Raw genomic sequence first — 15212 nt, 5'->3', positions numbered from 1 at the left:
ATGTGTTTTGCTTTCCACATCTGACTCTTCTTTTTCCTCTTTCACTGTGCTCTTGTTACTGTCGTGTGGGTTCTCCATTTCAGTGTATTGCTTCTATTTTATTCCATTAATTGATGCCATGAGCATTACTGCCTTGATAAGAAAAATCTGACCTAATCTAGTGTTTTTGGTTGTCCTGCTTCTTACTCTTCTGCCACCCCACTTTACATGCTTTTACCTACTATACTTGCCCTTGTACTTGTTAGTACTCATTTTCACATGGAAACCACCCCAGCCTCCCAAATAGTTCTCTCTCCCTTGTCAGTATTTTTTTAACTGATAAATTTTTGTTTTCTTTTTGTTGGGTCTCTCGATTTAAGTTATCTGCCATTAAAATAAGTAGATAAATATATAGATGGTTCCATCTTAACAATTTTTTGACTTTATAATGATGTGAAAGCAATACACATTCAGTAAAAACTGTACCTCAAGTATCTGTATGACCATTCTATTTTTCACTTTCAATACAATATTTAGTAAATTATGTGATATATCCAATACCTCCTTATAAAATAGGCTTTGTGTTAAATGCATTTGTGACTTAGAATATAGATGCTCCTTGACTTATGATGGGGTTACATCATGATAAACCATTGTTAGTTGAAAATATTGAAAATTGAAAATGCATTTAATGCACCTAACTTACCAAACAGCATAGCTTAATCTACCCTATCTTAAATGTGCTCAGAACACTTACATTATCCTACAGTTGGGCAAAAAATTTACTTGATAGAGAATATGAAGTTTCTGCTGTGACATTCGTATTTTCTGTTATATATTCACATGATATCTTCAAGGAAATTCCCATTTGTGGATATTTGGAAATTTTGATATCAAAATGAGACACATTTTACATGTGGTACAATTAAAGAGGAACTAATACTAGATAGATAATAATCACAGAAACAGAGTTAAAACTTGCCAGCTTTGTATGAGGTCAAAGCTTTTTCTATGAAAGTATTATCACTGAAATAATTTTATAACCCATAAAAATTGAGAATTTGTTTGCATTTTGAAATAGTATACATTATTAAGACTGTAATTAACATACAAAACTTTTTTGGTGTACAAATTTCAAATTTCAAATTTTAATTTGAATAGTATACCTTAGCTTATGCAGCATTTTATCAACCAAAAGGACTAGTCTAAGAGCAACAATTGTATCTTCTAATTAATAAGTATTAAAAGATATTAATCAGAGGATAAGGCATATCCTTTGTATATGCATGTTTTCAAAGACAATAAAAGCGAAAGTGATTTTAGTAAATATATCAAAATCTAGGAATTTTATAGTCATCAGCAAAGATTTGATTACCTAGAATACAGTATCCTTTCTTTTTTCTTTTTTTTCTTTAGTTGAGACAGGGTCTTTCTTTGTTTCCCAGGCTGGAGTGCAGTGGCACAATCATAGCTCACTGCAGCCTTGAACTCCTGGGCTTGAGTGATCCTCCTGCTTCAGCTTCCCAAGTAGCCAGAACTACAGGTGTGTGTCACCATTCCTGGCTAATTTTAAAATTTTTGTAGAGACAGGGTCTTGTTCTATTGCCCAGACAAGCCTTGAAATCCTGGCTTCAAGTGATCCTTCCACCTTCACCCATATCCCTTCTTGTATGTTAAAATATCATTACTCTTTTTCCAATATGCTTTTTCTCTATATTGCAAAGCATAAATGAACAAATCAAAATTGAAACTAGCTCAATAAAGGAACTAAGTATACTGTTCACTAATTTATATGCCTGGTGTTTGCTATTTTGCAAAATTTAGTAATTCTACCACTTACTAGAATATTAGACAGTATCTGTTTATCAGAGCCATATACATTATTAATTAGTACTTTTTTAATATTAGGGAAATATTTGAGTCATAACCATCTTTGCTTTGTGTAAGTTTTAGGCCAATAGGCTTATTTTTATTCATTCAATAGGATTTATTTAATTAGTTTTTACTGGGCATGTAGACTATCCCTGGCTGAATTAACTGGTTCAGAAAAGAGAGAGAGAAATGCAGTGCTAACGTGTTTAGGGGTTAAAAATTGGCATTTGTTTTAATGATTCTTTATTGCAAGGGACATTAGTTATTTAGACCCACAGGGACCTTAAATAAACAATTCCCTACTCCCCAGATAGATGCTAGACAGATGATATATTTGCATGTTCCTTTTTGTTCTTTTGAATGTCTGGAAAACTGTCAGTTTGAAGGAGCCAGTTTATCAGTGCCAGGATAAGGAAAAGATAAGTGAGTATCATTCCACATGTTGGAGGTAGCTTCTGCATTCATGTATTTGTGATCATTTGCTGGAAATATTTAATGATAATTTAAAACAAATTGATTGAAAGTTTATATTTTTATCTGAGTTGAAAAAATACAGAATGTGTTTGGATATTACATTTTTTCCACAGCAGGAATGGAGGACAACCTAGTGTGAAATTACTGATGTATTTAGTTTATTCTTTCATGTGATTTTTTTCTTATAACTATTGCTGGTTAATTTATTATCCTTGTTGGTAAAGTGTCTTCTTATGACTTAAGACACTTTGTAAAAAATCTCTTTCTGCTACATTCTCTTTTAGAATTGAAAATTGGCATTACTTCTAGGGTACTGTGAGGAAATAATTTTTGTTACTGCTTTATTTAGAAGTAACAATGTTGCTTTTCCTTTTCACATTTCTAATACACATTTCTCATTAAAATTAGTATCATTTAGCACAGTGGGCAGGGTGTGGTGATTTACACCTGTAGTCCCAGCACTTTGAGAGGCTGGGGTGGAAGAATCACCTGAAGCCAGGAGTTCAAGACTAGCCTGGACAAAGTGAGACCTTATCTCTACAAGAAATTAAAAAATTAGCTGAATGTGGTGGTACATGTCTATAATCTCACCTACTCAGAAGGCTGAGGCAGGAGGATCACTTGAGTCCAGGAACTCAGGGCTGCGGTGAGCTATGATCACACCAGTACACTCCAGCCTGGGCAATAGAGCAAGACCTCGTCTCTTAAAACAAAAAACAAAAAACCCAATAAACCAGTTAACACAGTAAAGGCTAATTTTGCCTAAAGCCTCATACACACTCTTTTTTTTTTTTTTCCTAAAGCCTCTTGCATACGTTTTTTGGGGAGGGATTTATTTTTTCCATTTCTACTTTTAAGTAAATGGGACTTTATGTGTTATTAGCTTCAGAAAAGCTCAAGAAAATCCATCAATAATCCTAATAGAGAAAATGTCTGATACATTGCAATAAAAATGGTCTTCAAAAACTATCCCCAATTAAGAAAACAGAAATATTTAATTAATCACTGGTAACAGTCAATGACCCACTGTGATTCAATGATCATATTGTTGTCAAGAACTTAGAAAATTGCAGGTGTCATTTACTGAGTGTAATAAAGCCATTGGGTCTGTGAAGTACTTTACTGAGTGTTGTATATGATTTTAGGATTGGACCTGACTCTTAGAAGTGCCAGATACCAAAGGGTGAAAAAATGTTTTTGAACTTCCCTGGTCTTGCCCTCTAATTTGAAATTTTATTGTGAAAAATACAAAAATAGCAATATTTTTATGATGAAATGTGAGTTGATATTTATGCTTTTAAAAATTGTCACAATGGGCTGGGCATGGTGGCTCACACCTATAACCCTGGCACTTTGGGAGGCCAAGGCCAAAGGATTGCTTGAGACCAAGAGTTCGAGACCAGCCTGGGCAACATAATGAGACCCTGTCTCTACAAAAAAAATAGAAAATAGCCAGGTGTGGTGGCATGCACCTAGATTCCCAGCTACTTGGGAGGCTGAGGCAGGAAGACGGCTTGAGTCCAGGAGTTCAAGGCTACAGTGAGCTCTGATCACACCACTGCACTCCAGCCTGGGTGAGAGAGCAAGACCCTCTCTCAAAAAAAGAAAAATAAAAAATAATTGTCAGCATGATGAAGTGTGTGCTTTAGCTTCATTTTTAAACGAATCCTACGCGTCCTGACCACCAGTCACTTGGTTAGAGTTTTTAGGTACAGTTAGATCTCAGTTGAGCAGGATGGTGAGGAAGGCAGGACTGTAAGCAATACAAAACTTCCAGTATAAAGGAAAGTCAACTTTGATTATCAAGGGAATGGGAAAGGAAATATGTTGTGGAAAAGAAAGATTAACTACAGTTAAGTTCATTTTGTACTAGGTATGTGCTCACTCTAAGAGGTGGGCTCAGTAATTATCCAGAGGTTAATTGCGGAAGATTGCTGCATTGCCCGCTTTCCAAAAGAAACCAAGCTTGTTGGGGGGTCAAATTGTCTAGATTTTTGGATCCTTAGATTTGACTGAGAGCTGGTAATCAGAACTGAGGGTTATTGATCAAGCATTGGCCTAAAAACCAACATGTTTCAGGAAAGCTCAAAATTGCCTCAGATCCTTGCTGTTTTTTATTCAGTTGTATCCACAAAACCTCTGATTAGGTCCTGGCTATGCTTATCTATATCCAGAATTAACTTTATTTGCCTTACCAAAAAGAGCACATTGAATCAGAATGCCTAGATACAATTGAAGTGAGCTTGAGGAAGTTCTGGGAGTGGTGTGAAGCAGAGGAAGTTCTGGGAGTGGTGTGAAGCAGAGGGAAGTATTGTATTGTATTGTATTGTATTGTGTATTGTATTGTATTGTATTTATTGTATTGTATTTCAAGACAGGGTCTTGCTTTGTCACCCAGGCTGGAATGCAGTAGTGCAGTCTTGGCACATTGCAACCTCTGCCCTCTAGGCTCAAGTGATCCTTGAGCTGGGACCTAGCTGGGACCACAGGCACACACAACCATGCCTGGCCACTTTGTTGTATTTTCAGTAGAGACAGGGCCTTGCGATGTTTCACAGGCTAATCTTGAACTCCTGAGCTCAAGCAGTCCTCCTGTCTTGGCCTTCCAAAGTGTTGGGATTACTGGCGTGAGCCACTGCACCTGGCCAAAAATGGCAATTCTTTTTTTTTTTTTTTGAGACGGAGTTTCATTTTCTTACCCAGGATGGAGTACAATGGTAGTTGATCAGTGGGAGCCCCTTCAAGCTGGCTTCGTTGTCCTTGTGACATAACCTATTATTCCTTGTATATATCCTATCATTCCTTGCCTTCTACAAAGCATAACTAGATGTTTCAAACTCATTTTGTGCTTTTCTTCCACAGATCTCGAATCAGCCATTTCTTTCTTTTAGTGGAGTTTAGTATTTAGAAACCAAGATCTGGACACCAAGTGTTAAGATGCTGCTGCTTCTGTGTCCTCTTAGTGGACAGAGCTAGAGGCGGTGTGTGTGTTTGTGTGTGTGTATGTTTGTATATAAAAGTCTATAAAAATATATACTGTCATTCACATATTATTTCCATCCTTTATTGGAACCATGAATTCATATAGATATGAATTCTACAATTCTCAGTTTTCTCTTTTCCTTGAATTTCCTCCTCACACTGGCTCCAATAACTTTCTCTGGGCCAACACAACCTCCAGCCTGATGCAGATGCTTTCCTTGATGTGTTTCTAATCACTTTTGGACTGAAAGATTCAACAATCTTTGGGAAAGAGGGCCCTTATTCTCTTTAAAGCACAGTGTTTTTGTATTTGGGGCATAATGGGAAAATAGCTGATAATAGTTGTGATACAAGATTACAGATTCTCAGAGGTCTAGGCTTCTAACCCTGATTACATTTATTGCTGCAATTTAGTCCTTTAGTAGTGATTTGATAACTGAATAAGGATAATTTTCATGGTAATGGAGGTTTAAAGCTAAATTTGGAATGTAGCTGTTTCTGTGTTTTTCCTATATTAAGAAAATGCTTTTACTTATAACTTTGTGTTGACACTTGGTGTTGAGTAGAAGGAATTGTGAACCTTATTTAGGGAGTCAGAATTTACTTTTCTCTTGCTTCTTCAGCTCATGGATAGAAAGATTGCTCTGGCATGATAATTGAGCTTGTAGCTGAGGTTTATATATGAAAGGATTTAGTTGTTAATTGTTAGATTTTAATGTTATCCAAATAGTAATGGACATAAAAATACGTTATAATGCCTTTATTGACTGGTATAATGACATTCTTTTTATTTAAATCTTCATATCTAAAAGCAGATAATTCCTATAGATGGTTATTTTTCTTTTATAGGCAGTAGATCATCTAATGCAAAATTGCCCTCAGTTCCAACAGTTGATTCAGTTTCACAAGATCCGGTTTCAAATATGAGGTATTTAAGCTACTAACTTGAATATTGTGATTTATACCTTTTGATGACTTTTTAAGCTATCTAGGTTTATTTTACTTCATTTCATTTCATTTCTTTCTTTCAACATATATGACATTTAGAGCCTTGGGAACATTTTAGAAGTTCATTTTCTTTTGAAAGATTTTAAGTTGTACAAGTCATTTCATGATGTACAAGTCACTTCATGAGAAGTGACTATTTGTGGTAAAAAATAATTGCTGCATGCATAACAAATATTTACATAAGCTTATGACTTATGTTTCAAATGATTGCAAATTGAAAGTGTGGAATTTGTTGTTTCTCCTCTATCAAATGCTGATATAGGCCAGGCGTGGTGGCTCACGCCTGTAATCCCAACACTTTGAGAGGCTGAGGCAGGCGGATTACTTGAAGTCAGGAGTTCAAGACCAGCCTGGCCAACATGGTGAAAACCCATCTCTACTAAAAATATTTTAAAAAATTAGCTAGGTGTGGTGGTGCACACCTGTAGTCCCAGCTACTCGGGATGCTGAGGCAGGAGAATCACTTGAACCCGGGAGGCAGAGGTTGCAGTGAGCCGAGATCTCACCACTGCACTCCAACCTGGGAGACAGAGTGAGACTCCATCTCAAAAAAAAAAAAAAAATGCTGATATAAGTGATAGCCAGTCAGCCAAAGCCACAATGATACTGAATTGTAGATAGATTTTTATTGTCACTTACCTTGTTTAATTGGATTTCAGAGTTTACTTTCGAATGCTTTGAGTGTATTTTCCACCACTGGAGACTTAGTGGCTAGAGGGTCCTTGATTTTCTTTACCACAATGGGAAGTCCATTAGACACTACAAATGTAGGTACTTGAGTGCTTCGAGTATAGCTAGTATTTGTGATACTATTCAGGGATAACAAGTTCTATGAGTTGTGTAGAAGAAAATAGTATTTAGAGCAGTGCCTGTGAGGAGATGGTTACTCACAGCAAAAATTTATATATGTTTGTGTTGATGGTTTCAGTAGCAACTGCTTTCTTGGTAGTACGAATAGGAAGTACTCCTAGTGTGAATAGTAGATAACTAGTGGCGCTTTATGTATATGTTAAATTTGTAAGTTAGAAACTAAAGCTGTGGATATCTGTGAATTTTCTGAAATGCTGGGGACCTTAAAAAAAAAACCCTCATTAACTGTATCTGTGTGTGTATATATGAATACATGTATATATAATCACAAATATATATTAATATATTTTTATATATTTGTAGGCACATTTACAACTATCTCAGTTTATTAATAAATATAACTATCAACCAAATGATAGTTTTGTTATAATGTGCCTATAAAGTATATTATTTTCAGGAGAAAAATCATTCACATTGCATTAGAAAGGAATTATTGACTTCAATAAAAAAGAACTGCTTTTTATAATTTATAAGCACTCAACATCTGTTGAATCTGTACTATATGCTATAACTGTGAATTTTAAAATGAAGTCATGGTTCTTGAACTCAGTGTGCTTGAGTTCTTGAACTCAGTGGTTTAGTGGTAAATAGAAAAATTTGTTGAAGACTTGATGAGAGTTTATTTAGATTATAATGGGCCTAAAAACAAACTGCTCTTAACTGGCCAGGTGAGACTTCTAGTAAGTACTGATGCTTGGAGTGGTTGTTAACCAGGTTGTTTGTTGGAGATTGTAGGGGCAAGATAGATCAGGATAAAAACGAATATTTTTGGCAGAAGGACTGCTATGCATAGCAGTAATGTCTCTTTAGGTGATTTTTAATTTTTTAAAATAATTATATATATATATGGAAATACATCTTTATTTTCAAAACTAGAAAATTGATACAATCTGTTGAATAGTTCAAGTAACTTAATGTCTTTTCATTAGTATTACAGAGAGGCTTGAACACGCTTTGGAAAAGGCAGCTCCTCTCCTTCGTGAGATTTTTGTGGATTTTGCACCTTTTCTTTCTCGGACACTTTTGGGTAGCCATGGACAAGAACTGCTTATAGAAGGAACAAGTAAGTGGTTTTTCTTTATTTTATTTGTATGTATTTATATTTCAGGATTAAAAACTTAACATGGATAATGAAATAACATGGAGTTTCATTGTTTAAGTGTTGTCAGCCTTTCACTAGGTTTCTCATAGTCTATCTTTTGAAGAATGTGTCACATGTCTATTATGTTGTAATCTTCAAGATTTTTATCAGTGATTTGGATGAAGCATAGAATTATGTGTTGAACCAAAGAACTAAGACTTTTTTTTTTGATACATTAAAATTAACTTTGAGAGCAAAGAATTGGAGAGACTAGTGTCACAGGATTTTACTTGAACTTAGATCCATATGAACAACAAGGTATTGCCATACAGATAAGGAATGCATCGTTATTAGTAGAATTCTGTTTTACAAATAGAGATAACAGCATTTTACTCTATACTGCTTACATCATTCATAGATTCCTGGGTCTCTTCTAGGTAGTGTACTTTGAGATTGTCAAACTAGAGAGCATGCTGAGGTAGGTTGCTGAGGGGATTGGAAACCATGCTATTTATGGATTGGATGAGGAATAATGAATGGGTCCTTCCCTTCCCTCCTCCTCCTCCTCCTCCTCCTCCTCCTCCTCCTCCTCCTCCTCCTCCCCCTCCTCCTCCCCCTCCTCCTCCTCCTCCTCCTCCTCCTCCTCCTCCTCCTCCTCCTCCTCCTCCTCCTCCTCCCCTCCTCCTCCTCCCCTCCTCCTCCTCCCCTCCTCCTCCTCCCCTCCTCCTCCTCCCCTCCTCTCCTTCTCCCTTCCTCTCCTCCTCCTCCTCCTCCTCCTCCTCCCTTCCTTTCTTTTCCTTCTCCCTTCCTTTCCTTTCCTTTCCTTCTCCCTTCCTTTCCTTCTCCCTTCCTTTCCTTCTCCTTTCTTTTCCTTTCCTTCTCCTTTCCTTTCCTTCTCCTTTCCTTTCCTTTCCTTCTCCTTTCCTTTTCTTTCCTTCTCCCTTCCCTTTCCTTCTCCCTTCTTTCCCTTTCCTTCTCCCTTCCTTTCCTTTCCTTTCCTTCTACTTTCCTTTCCTTTCTTTTCCTTTCCTTCTCCTTTCCTTTCCTTTCCTTCTCCTTTCCTTTTCTTTCCTTCTCCTTCCCTTTCCTTCTCCCTTCCTTCCCTTTCCTTCTCCCTTCTTTCCCTTTCCTTCTCCCTTCCTTTCCTTTCCTTCTCCCTTCCTCCCTTCCTTCCTTCCTTCCTTTTTTTTTTCTTTTTGCGCATGGAGCATTGCCATGTAGTGAGTGCCTTCGAATATTAGAGAGAGTGACTTAACCAAGTGGAAGTAGATTTACCGTAAATTTCCTCAGAAAGCAGATGGCAGTTCAATAGAGGATAATTTCTTAAATAATGAGTTTAAGAGTTTATCAGACTTACTTCAAAATACCAATCTTCATCTTCGTACCTAGGATTTATTTTTTATTTTATTTTGTTTTTGAAGAGACAGAGCCTTGCTTTGTTGTGTAGGCTGGAGTGCAGTGTACTGGCAAGATTGAACCCTACCTTGGCCTTCTGAGTTGCTGGGATTATAGGTGTGAGCCACTGCACCTGACCTCATAACTTGGATTTTTTAAGGTGAAGCTACAGGGCTTTTTATAAATGATGATATAGAATTAATTTTTGCATCCAAAAGTGCTTGGATTAGGTGGTTGCTAAATCTGGCTTTTTTTGGGCCCGTGATTGATGGTTTAGGATAATATACTTGTATTCTCCTCAAACTGAAAAATCATGGGAATGACACTCCCATCTGTATTCCAGTGTCTTTAAGTATCAATTGGCAGCTTTAGTTATTGTAATCTTTTGTTGGCTAACAGTAGCTAGGAGATGGCCTAAGGAATTTTTTAAAAACTTGTGAAAAAGCATCTCTCTTGTAGCAATAAGGATATAATGGAAATGCAAGGTTATAGGTAGGCTAATAGTTTAAAATATCTATATTTGAGTATTAACTGTGCAATATGAGCACTTCGTTTGACCCTTACAATATCAGTAGGTACGTATGAAGCTTTAGTTAGGAATTTCATCTCTTCTATAGATGTAAATGGAGTTGGTGATGAGCGATATTATTTTCATGCAGTCAAAAAGTAACAATGAATTTATTTGAAAAAGAAAGTTCAGATTTTAGAAGTACTTAAGTTTGGAGTAGCAATTTCCTTAGATCTATTGAAGGATATAATTTATTTAGCTATGAACTATTTGATGAAGTAATGAATGACTTTTACTTATGAAGTAATATAATATGAAAAAAATTGAATTTTAAAAATTGAAGAGTCTATATTTCAGGGCTTTTCCCTAATTTATGTTTCAGATATGAAACTTTTTTTTTAAAGTGGTGTAACAACTTATGAACTATGTTTAATTTTATTACAGTGAGTAAGATGTATGTATTAAATACAGCCTCTCAGTATTGCAAGACATTGTTGCTTATTGGTCTTTGAATTTTATAACAGATAACAAGATAGGATCATATTAAATACCCAGAAGCATTAGCAATGGACACTTATGTATCCCTGAACAAAATTTAATTTAGAATGATTTTTTACCAATAAATTTTGGTAAAATTGTAAGAAGGAAGACGGTGTGCTATTGCTCATATATAAACTTGAGCAGTGCCTATTCATTGATGATGTTCATAAAAATAGCAAACAAATCTAAGAGTTCTTATGTAACTTATGTATTTTATGTTGTGAGGAATGTTTTGGATTGTGGTTTCATGTACTGTAAAACAGAAAGGATTTAAAAAGAGGTGATTGTGCCATAGTACGGTATAAGCAGCATAATACTGTACAAAAAGCATTAATATAAAAGGCAGGAGACTTTGGTTTTCATTCTGTCCTTGCCAGTGACTAGCTGTGTGACCAAACATTACAAAGCTTCTTAATTTTTAAAAAATATGCTTGTGAGTTTTTTAGTATTAAAAATATTTTAATGAAAATTTCAAATTTTCACAAAAGTAGGAAGTACAGTATCTATGAACTTATTACCAGCTATCCAAACCATATTCATTTTTCCATAATTATTTGATATCTCTACTTCCCTTTATTTTGCTTCAATATTTAAAACTATCTTAGATGTCATGTCATTCAACCCTTGAATACTTAATAGCATATAAAAAAAGACATTTTCTTACATAATCACAATGCTGTTATTACACCTCATAATAGTAAACAATCGTTTCTTAATGTCATCTAATACCCAGCTCATATTTATCTTTAAGAAATATATATGTGTATATAGACATATATATATGTATGTGTATATATGTATATGTGTGTATGTATATATATGTGTGTGTGTGTGTGTATATATTTTGTTTCTGTTTTTTGTTTGTTTGTTTTTTGTGTTTTTTTTTTGAGACAGAGTCTCACCGTGCCACCCAGGCTGGAGTGCAGTGGTGCGATCTTGGCTCACTGCAACCTCTGCCTCTCGAGTTCAAGCAATTCTTGTGCCTCAGTCTCCCTAGTAGCTGCAACTATAGGCATGTGCCACCAAGCTGGCTAAATTTTGTATATTTTGTAGAGATGGGGTTTCGCCACATTGCCCAGGGTGGTCTCAAACTCCTAAGCCCAAGCAATCCTCTGGCCTTGCCTCCCAAAGTGCTGGGATTACAGGCCTGAGCCACCGTGTCTGGCCATATGCCCTGTATATTTTGAAAACTTGAAGTTAAGGCTAAAAGTTAAATTAGATGTAATATTTCATATTACATCATGCCTGGAATCACCTATAGCCTGATTGTCTCAATTGTAATGATGTTAATTAACCCTTTTTTTCAAGTAGTTATAACCCTTTGTAAGGATTAATTTTTCTAAAGAGATTTTCCAAAGAACAAAGAGAACACAAGCTTGAAAATTTTAAATTGTGTCTTACAATTATTATATGTGAGTTCACTGGATCCTTTTTATAAATATGATTAATTATAGTCTTAGTGATCTTATTTTTTCTGTATCTTGAAACATTTTGCTATTTCACTATTACACATCAGCTATTCTTTACTATGCTGTGGACTAAAATTAAAAAAAAAACAACCCACGAATGCTAGAATTGCACCTGGAGTGATGGTGCAATAGGAAAAGAAATAATTAGTCTTGTTTATTAGCCTCTGTCGTTGTATTGCTTTACCCAAAGTTTTGCATTGTGGTTTTTTTGTTTTTTTTTTTTGAGACAGAGTCTCACTCCTACACCCAGACTGGAGTGCAATGGTGTGATCATGGCTCATTGCAGCCTTGTCTTCCTGGGCTCAGGTGATCCTCCCACCTTAGCCTCTCAAGTAGTTGGGACTACAGGCGCATGTCACCATGCTCGTCTAATTTTTTTTTAAAATTTTATTTATTTATTTATAGAGATGGGTTTTGCTGCATTGCCCAGGCTGTTCTTGAACTTCTGGCTTCAAGTGATCCACCCGCCTCGGCCTCCCAAGATGTTGGGATTACAGACATGAGCCACTGCACTCTGCCTGCATTGTGTTTTAAGAAAGTATAAACTTGCAGTCTCAATGGGGCAAAAAATTTTTTGGGGTAGGCAAAAAATATCTTAGCTATTACAATGGTTTGTGACCCTCCAAAGGGTCACAGTATCTCTGTACAGTATATGAGCATGTTATTTAGCAGGAAGGACTTCACTGTGCTTAATTTGTGTGATAACTTGAGACAAGAACCTGGGCCATCCCATTTTTCTAAAAAGACGTGTGACAGTGTTCTTCTGTCTTGTGGGATGATTATGTACCATAGTTTACTTGATACAGTTTCTAAGTAGATAAATGCTAAAGGCAGTTGTGCATACAATGATGACTAGAAGGAAAAGTTTATACGGAAATAAAAAATTCAGTGGATTGATTGTTCTAAATGTTTGCAAATCTGTACAAGAAAATATTTTGCAAGTCTCAAGCAAAGAAGATGTCTGTCCTCTCTTTAACAAGATTTTTAGTCATCCAATTTTTCCAAAATGTTGGATTTGATGATATAAATTCAGGAAGGAAAACCAGAATTTATGATAAGCTGGAGCCTATTAAACATGTATTTGAAATTTCGACTTAGTATTTTCAAGATGGATGTGTTTCAGATTCATCATGAGCATTTAGTTTTATCTAAAAGATAATGCTCATTTGGAGTATATGTATATACCTTCAAAACCAGGAAAATATGGAGTAAAACTTCTTGAGTTTATTATCCTTAAATTCTTATTAAAGTTTCTCATAATGTTTATTGCCATCCTATTTTAAAAAATAAATTATTTAAGGTGACTTAAATATAAAAAACAAAAGGGTTCTTGTATTCCAGATAGTAAATAGTCATGACTATTTTTTCATGGTATACTTGAGGATTTAGGTAGATCGATGGGTTTAGATGGCACTGGCTTACTGTCTGGTAAGTCATTTAATCCTTTCACTGAAGTGATGTATCTGGGTGAGTCTCCACTGAAGAAATTACAGTGGTCTTTGATCATAAAATTCCAGATTAGTGGAGGTATAAAACTAAAACTCTTGGCTTGGTATCCCGAGTTTGTCCTTTTGAAAAGACTAACATTTTCTATCTTTGAAAAGCCAACCAAAAAATAATCAAACCAAACCCTATTATTCTACTATTCTACTGAGAGTTTTAGAGAGGTCAGATTGTGAGCTGGTTCAAATCTGTAAGCTTGCTGTACTTCATTTCTTTTGATTGAGACAGTAATAGGGTGTGTGTGTTTGTGGGTGTATAAAATGAAAATGATAGTTCTGGCAGTAACTTACAACTTGACTTTAAGGTTTTAGGGCCTTCCTTTGGATAGTTCTTAGAATATGACTAAATCTGAAGAGAGATCTACAGGTTTATTATTTGTTTTTTTGCACATGTGATGAGTGTCATCCATTGGCAAAAATTTTAGGTCAAAAATAGAAGGATGTAAGTTCTACATTTTGATGTTAAGTTCCTTATTGGGGCTATCCTCTATTTCTTTGCTCCCAATGTTTACAGTACCAGTGTCCTTTAGACAGGGAACTTAAGGTCTGTTATCAGGTCTCTCTTGTTTTCTGAAGCCCTTAGTCATTCGAATTGAACATACTTTCCACCCTGCCCCTGCAATACATCTACCATCACTGTCCTCCACATTAATTGTTCAAACTGAACTATGAAATGTTATTTGATCTTTTACTAGCTTTGTCAGTGAATATATTTTTTCCTGAATATTCATATCCAACTAGAAAGTAGCTATGAACCTTCTTCTGGTTTGTTAGCCTTTATTATTGGAAAATAAGACTGAAATAAATAAATAGAAATGTGTATGTGTAAAATTTTTCTTAAGAATATATAGGTATATGGGCCAGGCATGGTGACTCACGCTTGTAATCCCAGCACTTTGGGAGGCCAAGGCGGGCGAATCACCTGAGGTCAGGAGTTCAAGACCAGCCTGGCCAACATGGTGAAACTCCGTCTCTGCTAAAACTACAGAAATTAACTGAGTGTGATGGTGAGCGCCTGTAATTCCAGCTGAGGCAGGAGAATTGCTTGAACCTGGGAGGTGGAGGTTGTGGTGAGCTGAGATCATGCCATTGCACTCCAGCCTGGGTGACAGAGTGAGACAACGTCTCAAAAAAAAAAAAAAAATATATATATATATGTATATGTATGAAATATGATAAGTGTGGTAAGAGGGACAAAGGAGCACCTATAAATCTCCCTAATTTTGGATAGCTCAAAGTCTTTTTTAAAATTACTATTTTTCATTATCTGAATAGATATATAATAAAAGGGCCCATCAGGGCCCAATGACAGGAATTCTAGTTTCTCTCGAATAAAGCAATAAGGATTGATGACCTAATAATAGGAAGATCTGAATTTACTTTCTGGAAATAATGGGTTTTGAAGTTGGAGCAAAACTGAACTTCTTTTATTATCTGGGTTAAATTTAAGGAAAAATGGCGAGGTTTCAGACCAGCAGAGGGCTACACCTGCAGTAAGAGATGGAGTATTGCTTGCCTTTTCTTTTGGCCTT

The 15212-nt window shown here is 35.7% G+C and overlaps 1 protein-coding gene across 2 annotated transcripts in view; it reads left to right on the top strand.

The window, feature by feature from the left end:
* Positions 1–15212, top strand: part of LRBA (LPS responsive beige-like anchor protein) — a 763816-nt gene that overhangs the window by 205030 nt on the left and 543574 nt on the right. For both annotated transcript variants that reach the window (XM_024245927.3, XM_054553557.2), the window contains exons 31-32: positions 6157–6235; positions 8115–8248. In XM_024245927.3, coding sequence (XP_024101695.2) covers positions 6157–6235; positions 8115–8248 — 213 coding nt within the window. The remainder of the gene's footprint in view (positions 1–6156; positions 6236–8114; positions 8249–15212) is intronic.

The sequence above is a fragment of the Pongo abelii genome, chromosome 3 (assembly GCF_028885655.2).
Source record: "Pongo abelii isolate AG06213 chromosome 3, NHGRI_mPonAbe1-v2.0_pri, whole genome shotgun sequence".
NCBI lineage: Eukaryota > Metazoa > Chordata > Mammalia > Primates > Hominidae > Pongo > Pongo abelii.
This window is presented reverse-complemented; position numbering and strand designations above follow the sequence as displayed.